Here is a 9,865-nt window from a genome sequence, read left to right on the forward strand (position 1 = left end):
CATTCACACACACACACACACACACACACACACACGCAGAGTTAAATAATATATTATTATTAATGATGCTTTCTGCATGCATCCTTTCTACTGCAGTATTAATATTCAATCTGGGTGCTCAATGAAATTATGCTTTGAAATTCTGAATCTCTTGTCTTGTTATGAAGATTATGATAGGTTCCCAGCAGTGTGTATGCCTTTATATATAAAGTGGCACTGTGAACAATTCTGTTAGCAGTTATTTAGCTTAATTTTTTTTTTGGAAGTAAAAAAAAAAAAAATTTTAAGGAAAGATGTCCTTTTCCAAAAGAAACCATAAAGATACAAGTTGAACAAAGGGCCATACTGCTAAACAGAAGACATAATTAACAGGCAGAAACAAAAAGTTCTTATCAGTGCTATCCTTTCTTGACTGAGGCACTGTCCTAAATGGCTTTCCTGTTGCTGTGATAAACATCAGAACCTAAATCAACTTGTGGAGGAAAGGTGTTCGTTCATCTTATACTTCCAGGTCACAGGCCAGCTGTGAGGGAGCCAGACCTCAAAGCAGGAACCGAGAAGGAATGCTCTTACTGACCCTTACTCAAGAGCTCTCTCTCTGGCTCATGCTTTTTTAACCCAGCAAATAACCACCTGCCTAGAGACATAATACTCAGTAGGATGGGTCTTCCTGCATTAACCAACCATCCAGAAAATGCCCCACAGACATGCCCACAGGCCAGCTAATCTATGCAATCCCCAACTGAGGCTCCTTCTTCCTACTTGACTAATTTATGTCAAACTGACAATAAAAACTTACCGGTACAAGCACCACTTATAAAAATATATTGCACTGAGAGAACTGGAGAGAAGGTTCAACACTTAAGAGCACTTGCTGCTCTTGCAGAAGACCCAGACTGTATTCTCAACGATCATGTAATGTGGGTCACATCTGGGCTCCAGCACCCACATTGTGGCTCACAACCATCCACAACTCTAGTTCTCGGAAGATCAGAGGGCCTCTTCTGATCTGTGGGCACCAGGTATGCAAGTGGTGCTGTACATATATACAGGCAAAACAGTCACACATTAAGTAAATACATCTTTTTTAAAATCTTAAATTTATCACCATTGCAAATATCAAACAAGGACACCTATGAACCAAGTACTTCCCTGAATATTTCAACAAAAGTTAAACAAAGGATTCCTTTTTGCATCTCCATATCTAGATTCTTTAAGTATGCGGTGTGTCTTAGCCTTCATATCACAGAGAGTCTCCTGTCCGATGGCAGTTTACTCCTGTGCAGTTTTAACAGTCGCACAGAAATACATACCATAATTTCGCTATAAATTAAAGCGAATAATCAAAACCAAGTAAATCAAGACATTACATTATGTTGTTTATACTGAAAAACTCAGACAGAAACCTGGTTTCTTTACTAGATAAGAACTTCCAGAGAAACAGAACTGTGTTACAAAGAACACAAGATTCTGGGGCTGGAGAGATGATTTAACAGTAAAGAGCACTGCTCTTCCAGAGGTCCTGAGTTCAATTCCCAGCTACCACATAGTGGCTCACAACCTCTCTGTAATGAGATCTGGTGCCCTCTTCTGGCTTGCAGGGGCAGGATACTGTATACATAAATTAATAAATCTTAAAAAAAGACAAGATTCTGTTTCTGGATACGTTTTGTCCTGTTAGTAGCAGTGTTTTTTTTTTTTGTTGTTTGTTTGTTTGTTTGTTTTTTATAGGGTTTCACTATACAGCACACAGCAGGTCTAGAACTTCCTAAGGAAGCAGCTCAGACTGCCTTCCAATTCAAGATCCTTCTGCATGGCCTCTCCAGTTCTGGGGTTCTAAATGGATCTTCAAGTAAAATTAAGCTATCGCTAATCATCATTTAAGTGATAGCACTTACAAGCATACACAAAGTTTTATATGTTATACATTCTTTATCCTTGATGTAAACATAGAAATAACTGTGCATTTAAAATAAAATTTAAATATTACTTTTAAAATTCACATCAATAAATACCCTAATTAACTAGTTAGAAACTATTTTATTTCACAAGATATGAACAATTTACCTTTTGGGGGGGGGGCGGGTTTACAAGACAGGGTCTCTCTATCTTTGGCTATCCTGGAACTCATTTTGTAGATACACCTGTCTCTGCCTCCGTGAGGGCCGGGATTTAAGCCTGGCTACAATTTACTTTTAGAACCTTACTCGTTACATGCTCTATCAATTTCTCAGAAGGCCGTATTTTATAATGAAGAGTTACCCTTCGAGAATATGAAATATCTGTCTTAACGAGTCATAAATGCCTTTATCAAACACATGTTGGAGGGGTAGGATTAATTACCAACATTCTCCTTTCTCCAAAATACTTCAGTCCGCTAGGAAGAAAGAAACAAGTCAATGTATCCCCAAACCTCACTCCAGATCCTCGAAGTTCAAATGAAAAGGACAGACTGCAGTGTTCAATGGGAAAACTGCCAAGAAATTAACTCTGAGGGCTCCCCTCACAACAACCCCAGAAAACACCATACATACACAATGGATTGCCACAATGGTTCAATGTCGGGTAGGATATTCTTTAGTAGTCACTATTTTACAGCTAGCCAAAACTTCCATATATGTGTCACAAGAACAATAAAGAACTATACAGATTTTATAACAAGCTGTAGCTATCTATAGCATTTCAGGAGTGTAAAGAGCAGGGATGTTCTCTGGCTAACTAGTTCTTTAAGAATAGTCAATACAGTCAGGCGGTGGTGGCGTACACCTTTAATCCCAGGATTTGGGAGGCAGAGGCAGGTGAATCTCTGTTGAGTTCGAGGCCAACCTGGTCAGCAAGAGCTAGTTCCAGGACAGGCACCAAAGCTACAGAGAAACCCTGTCTCGAAAAACAAAAACAACAACAACAAAAAAAAAAACAAACCCCAAAAAGAATAGTCAATATACAAATTTAACCTCTCTAGGTGGCAATCACCCAAAGCTGTTTATCTTCCCCTTAATCATCACTTGATAAAGTGTAGAGAGATCCAAATGGCCAAAATGACAATACCTAGGCTCCACTCTGAATTTCTGATTCACCAGATCTGGAGTGGACCCAGGAACCTGCCGGTTCACAAGGCTGGCAGACTACTGTCTCCAAAGGTATAAAGGGAGAAAACCACAGCCATGCTCCAGGTGACTGATGCAGGACTCCTCATTGTGACCAACAATTGTACAGTGCTGTAACAAGATGACCTCAGAAGTTAGGGACCTCCTCGAGCAATCTTAGAAGATACACCGCCCTGAGATGCTGCCCTCTTTACAGCCCTTTCCTACCTCCTCAGCATTCACCCATCCTGTGTGTCTACATCAAAACAGAAAATGTCCACAGTACAGAATGGATAGACTTAAGATCTGGAAGGGGCCCGTTACGTGCATGACAGTTCTTTAGGCCACCCACTTTGTGAAGTCTACTGAAATTGTTCAGGTATCCCTTCAGGCAGCTCTTCAGGTAGACGTCCTGTGCACCATTGTGTGGCAGCAGGTGACATCCATGCCTGGTTTAAGCACACAATGGCTTACCACACGCTTTCAAGGGTTCTACTTACACTAACAAACTGAATGTCATCTTCATTTTCGTCCGTTGTTGACTCAGATGCCTCAGGCCCAGCTGGTGGGGCAGATTCTATTATCTATAAACAAAAGCCAAAACACGCTTATCTATTCAGTCACACACCGGTAGGCAGAATTTTTTTTCCAAAGGAACGAGTTTAAGACAAAAGCCCCTGCGGGAACAGCACGAGCACGCACAAATCCGGCTCACAGAACTGCATGGAGGCGGGTTTTGCTAAGGCGTCTGGGAACTGCAGAGACCTAGCCTCCCAGGCGAGCTGCCACAATCCCCCTCCCCGCCTTCTCCAAGAGCGGGGCTGCAGGCTCAAAACCTCCAGGCTCAGGGACGCAGGCTGGAAAACAAGGGCAGCCCACCTCTAATCGTCTCTCACCCTCAGGGCTGCGGCTGCTACAGCTAGCGCGACCAGGGGCTGGGGGCGGCCGGACCGCCATTGTTGAGGGCTCCACGCAGATGGGCACCAGGCCTGGAGGCCCAGCAATCGCCCCAGGCCGCATCCCAGCTGAGGCCCTCGGCCTAGAAGACAAACCCTTCGGGGTCGGGCTCGGCCGAGCCAAGGCCCGGGCCGCCACCACTCACCTCCGGCCCTGGGTCGCCCATTTCTCCCACGGCTTGTCAGCACCACGCTCCCGCCGCTGCTGCTGTTCCCGACGCCGCCGCCACGACTTCCCTCTCGCCCTGCGCCGCGCGACCCGCCCTGCGTGAGCGCCCACGCAGATGACGCCTCAGGCCGCGGGGACGCCAAGCCGCTAGACCCCAAGCGCGGCCTCGCTGCCGCTAGCTTCCAACGCCGCTTTGTACGCTCCCCGCCTTCCTCCCGCCCCGCGAAGGATCCTGGGAGTTGTAGTTCCCACCGGTCTCGAGGCCGCCGACCGCGTGGCCGGGAAAGCAGGCGAGGACCTGGAGCTTGGCGCTCACCTGCAGCTCCGGAAGATGGGGGAGGAGGTGGCGAGAGCCTGATAGAGTTTTGAGTCCACGCGAAATCTCATTCTGCTGCCCCCTTTAACTTGGGAGACACTGGCAGGGAAAGAGCTCCCCTGGCAACAAGCGGGGCGGATGGAAAAATGGAGGATTTTTTTTTCCTTTAGCATCTTGGCAAGGGTGGCAGATGCAAGAGCTTATGTGACATTTCTGAGAGGTCGTTAATTCTTGCAGTAGTCTCCCAAAGTGGCTTCCTTGTTGTGCACAGGTTTCCAGACAGGGGTTCCTGTAAACTAAAGGTATTGCTATTTAGGTCTTATAGGGCTGCGGGTGGTGATTCATGTCCAGGTTTCTCTCTCCAGGCTAGGCTGAGCTGGTTGGTTAATTTCTTGGAAAATGGGACTCAAACGTATGGGCATAAGGGGACCAGTGGGAAACAGACCTAGTAAAGTCAGTTAACCTTTTTCAGACCTTTAAGAAAGCAAAGCCCAGGCTGGGCGATGGTGGCGCACGCCTTTAATCCCAGCACTCGGGAGGCAGAGGCAGGCGGATCTCTGTGAGTTCGAGACCAGCCTGGTCTACAGAGCTAGATCCAGGACAGGCTCCAAAGCCACAGAGAAACCCTGTCTCGAAAAACCAAAAAAAAAAAAAAAAAGAAAAAAAAAAAGCAAAGCCCAGTGGTCTTTGTTTCGGGCCAGACGGTTGGTGACCAGAAACACTTTGTTGCCTTTTTTCTCTTTGACATTTTGGATGGAAGTATGGAATGAATAATTTTAGGTCAAGTTCAAGACATGATGCACTCTTAACCTAGTCTCTTTTCTCACATCTAATATCTCCCAGTGCTAGCAAGTATTGAATCTCGCGGATGGACCAGAGAGAGAATAATAGAAAACCTACATAAATATTAATGTGATTTTTTTCCTGGCTGCCCCATTTAATAAGAACATGTTTAGAAGCTACGTAACAGAAAGTTAATTTAGCATGGTATAGCAAAGGAGAAAAGAAAAACATAAAATTATGGATAAAACTTGGGAATTTATTTTAGGAAATTAAAAAGGAGTTGGGTCAGGTGGTTCTATAGTCAGTCTTGTTTGAGAGTGGAAAATTAGTTCAATTACTGGGTCTCCATTCTTGTTTTCTAGAAAGGAAGGGAGAGAGGGGAGGGGGGAAGGAGGGAAGAAGGAAGGAAGGAAAGAAGGAGAATTCAGTCTATAGTTAAGCAGAAGTTTATTTACCAAAACAAAACACATACTCCAAAGAAAATATTTAGGCGTCCCAAAGATGGATTAGGATAACAGCCTAATAGGTTCTGCATTGCAGAATTTAAAGAAATTTTCATGAATATTTATGAGATGGGTCATAGTCATAGGATAAAGAAAGTATTTTCCCTTCCAAGTCATGGTGTACTGAGTCTGGCTGCTACATTATTTCTTCCCACAATCCTCTAGAAAAGTCCACAACAGTCTGAGAATAAAAATTCCAGTGTATTTGGTGATGAAATAAAGTCAGGATCTTTTGAGGATACAGGGCTTCCTTCATTAGTCATCTGTGTGGGCAGCTGGGAGAGTGCGTTGGCCTTCTAGCCTCTGATATGGTGGGAACAGCCTAACTCTGGCTTCAGAGAAGTTTAACTTTACAGGCTCATTCTGAATAACAGGAGACAGAGCTCCTGAAACACAGTTACAGATTCCCCGAAACAGGTTACCCTGTATCTAACTCCTTACCTAGCTAGTATCATTCTTTTCACAAGAAATATAGCTTCCATAATGGAAAGAATATAATCTTTTTAAGGGAAGAAGTACCCATAAATCTTTTTGTTTGGTAACTTTTTCAGGTTGAAAAAGAATGCAGATCCTTCTTGTGGGTCTAGTGTCCTTGCTCTGTATGTTGGTGGAGTAACCAAGGCTGGTTAAGTTAAGGATGACAGTCTGTTGATCGAAATACCAGATGTTTTTGTTGACTGCTGAACCTCACTGTTGTCCAGCTAGCCGAACAAACTTTCCTGCATACTACTGCAAATGCATTATAAATTTTAGAATAGCTGACAATGTTCCTTGAGGGACATTCTTTTGGTATCTCAAAACTTAAATATGATAACCACAACACTCTCTTAACTGATGCTATATTACATGATAAAGAAATTGAGAAAAGAAAACACAAATCTTTACAAACATATTCTTAACAAAGCAAGACAGAAGCACTCAAGCCAATTATTATCCTCCTTTCTGTAACTGGTCACATGACCTTAGCTGGTATTTATAGCTACCTTCTTCTACTACCCATTCTGAATGTCCTCCACCCTCAGCAAACCCTTCAGCAGCTCTTGGCTCTTTTCCTGGAGGAGTGACTCATACCTTCATTCCTGATGGGTCTCTGTTGTAGAATATTAGTTAAAGATGCATTGCATTTGTTTCTGCAGTGGAATATTTGTTTAATGATGCAAAGATATGCTGCATTCTTTTATGTTGCATTTGTTCAACTCTCTAACGTTGTATTGCTTTGCCTGTTTAAAACACCTGATTGATCTAATAACGAACTGAATGACCAATAGCTAGGCAGAGAGACTAGGGGGGGCTTCCAGGCAGAGAGACTAAATGGGAGAAAGATGCACCAATCTATGGATCCAGTGATAAGTCATTAGGAGTTGATCAAAATCTATGCCCCTTCCTCAGAATAGAGGTAGGTTCTCCGCTAGAGTCTAGGACCTATCTAGCCCAGGTTATTGGCCCCAATAATAGTAATTGGGTCATTCTTGTGGCTCGGTTTCCTCAAATTCAATCAGAGAGTGTTTGCTTACTCAGACAAGATTCATGTCACTTTTGCAACGGTGGGCTTATCTTGCCAGGCAGGTTGTCATTGGAGTTCATAGGGCTCACAACTGAGGAAGAACAATGATTCTTTTGCTCCGCTGGTTGGCAGCCATAGCACCTTCCAGAACTCTGAAAGCCAGTCAGTAGAGATGAGGCTTCCAGGTCAGTCCCAGCTTGATATCTTCACATTCTATGACTCAGATATGCGAAGTCTTCAGCAACAGGGGGTCAGCGGGGTGACCAAGCACAATGGTGATATTCTGTAATGTTTGAGGATATCTGAGACCTCATTGGACAATAACTCAAAGAGATGGCCTCTTCCTGGTACTGTAAGGAATCTTTCTCTGTCCCACCAGCCAGCTCCCAAATAATGACACCGAGAGATTTCTTATTAATTATGAAAGCTCTGCCTTAGCTTGGGTTTGTTTCTAAATAGCTCTTATAACTTAAATTAACCTATTTCTGTTAATCTATATGTTGCCACGTGGCTCATGACTTTCACCTCTCTTCCTGCACATCCTGCCTCCTCTGCATCTGGCTGGCAACTGTTTCACTGCCTGGATTCCTCTTCTACTTCCCCCCTCCCTGCGCGGAAGTCCCACCTAGCTCTCCTGCCTAGCTATTAGCGCTTCAGATTTTGTTTTACACCAATCACAGCAATACATATTCATACAGTGTACAAATATCCCACTACATGGCACTGGGCTTTTTATTTGCTAACCTATTGTATCTAGTAGGCACAATACCCCCCCTTCATTATAGAATGAGTCCATTTAAACTCATATATATATAAACATATATATATGTAATTTAGAAAGCTTCTATAATAGGTTTCTTTCTGACTTTTTCAAAAGACCTTTAGAGTTATTTTTACCTCCCCATCCTGCTTTTTCTGTCCTGCCCTCTCATCCCCCACTATAAACTTTCCTGTGCCATTAATTCTTTTCCTCCTTTATATCACTATATTCTTTCTCTTGAAAGATTCCCCAATCCCTTATTAGTTTCTTGACTGCTAAGGATTATCAAATGAAACACACATATCTGTAATTCAAAGCCAGCATCCACACAAGACAAAACGTGATATTGATCTTTCCAGATTTGAGTTATATCACACATTGTGTTTCAAGTTCCACCCATTTATCTTCTGTTTTAAATTTTTTTATTAATAGCTGAATAATATTCATCGTGTACATGAATAACATTTTCATTATCCATTATTATTATCATTGCTTGATAGTCATATAGGTGTTTTCATTTCCTGGCTATTGTGAATAAAGCATGAATGAGCAAATATCCCTGAGGTAGGATTTACAGTCCAACTTGGGCATCTGCTTGAGAGTGGTATAGTTGGATCATGTGATAGACCTATTCTTAACTTTAAGGGGAACTGCCAGACTGATTTCCATAGTGGCTGTACCAGTTTACATTCCTACCAACTGTGTTTCCCTTCCCTCATGTTGGGACCATTTGGAGTCCTGGCCTCCAGCTGCTCTTCCCCGCTAGTGACTTTTTCTTGCCCTTCTGATTTGAGCTTTCTGGGAGCTGTGTCAGGATTGTTTATCAACCCTACTTCCTGTGCACGCATTGCCCTGGCCTTCATTGAGGATCAGGCGATGAGGTCTTCACCAGTTGGCCCACCTGACTGAGTTAGGTATAAAAACCTCCGTGGTTTCATTTAAACCGCTACACCATGACCAAGGCAGCTGATGAAAGAAAACAGTTAATCGGGGGCTGGCTTACAGCTTCAGAGGGTGAGTTCATGACCATCGTAGCCGGAAGCAACCATGACAGCAGGCAGGCATGGCCCTGAAGCAACAGCTGAGAGCTTACTTGTTGAGACAACAACCAAGAGCACAAACTGGAATGGTGGATGTTTGAAATCTTAAAGCCCACCCCTGCTGACACTCCTCCATCAAGGTCTATCTGAGGTCAGGCTCACAGGATGCCGTTTGGTCTCTTGGTTATTAGGCTGGTGGGGAGACTAACGGCGAGGCAAACGTATGGGGCTCTTTGGGGGTCCCTTCTGGAGATTGGACTCACATGATAATGCAAAGTGTCTAGGAAGCAGTGATGTGGATGGAAAACCTTGTTCTTTTTTAACAGAGGACTGTAGGGCCTCATCTTGAGGACAGTTTCTGGCTAAACATCCTATTTGTTCCTGCCGCCCCCCCATGGTTAGCTATAGGGCTTTGTTTACCCCATCTTGGGCGTGGTAATTTCCCACGTGCCTGGGGGAAATTCCATTGTGCAGCAGCTAGGCATATAAGGCTTTTCCTAAGCTTGAATAATGGCATTCTGCTTTATCTCCTCACGAATGACCCATGCCTCTTTTGTGTTCTTTTCATCTCCAGGCCCTTGCCCAGCTCATGAACTGTACTGTGGTGTATGAACTGTACCGTAGAGAGTAACACAGGCGTTACAGAGGACTGTATTCTAGTTTTATATCAGTGTACTGAATTTTGACTATTGTTTTGTTTTTTGTTTTTTTTCTGTCAATCATGTTTTTTTATTTTTTTTATTTTTTT

At 43.4% G+C, this 9,865-nt stretch overlaps 1 protein-coding gene across 7 annotated transcripts in view; it reads right to left on the reverse strand.

The window, feature by feature from the left end:
- Znf451 (zinc finger protein 451) overlaps window positions 1-4,385 on the reverse strand; it is a 70,268-nt gene extending 65,883 nt beyond the window's left edge. For 4 of the 7 annotated variants that reach the window (XM_026785585.1, XM_005359892.3, XM_013351047.2 and 1 more), the window contains exons 1-2: window positions 4,189-4,383; window positions 3,587-3,670 (exon numbers count right to left, since the gene is read on the reverse strand). In XM_026785585.1, the coding sequence (XP_026641386.1) occupies window positions 3,587-3,670; window positions 4,189-4,209 (105 nt within the window). In that variant the 5' untranslated portion in view covers window positions 4,210-4,383. Of the gene's footprint in view, window positions 1-3,048; window positions 3,110-3,586; window positions 3,671-4,188 lie in introns of those variants that run through there. The other 3 variants (XM_013351051.2, XM_005359893.3, XM_013351049.2) reach the window with 3 other exon arrangements.
- Window positions 4,386-9,865: the final 5,480 nt, after the last annotated feature.

This window comes from Microtus ochrogaster, linkage group LG2 (genome assembly GCF_000317375.1).
Source record: "Microtus ochrogaster isolate Prairie Vole_2 linkage group LG2, MicOch1.0, whole genome shotgun sequence".
NCBI lineage: Eukaryota > Metazoa > Chordata > Mammalia > Rodentia > Cricetidae > Microtus > Microtus ochrogaster.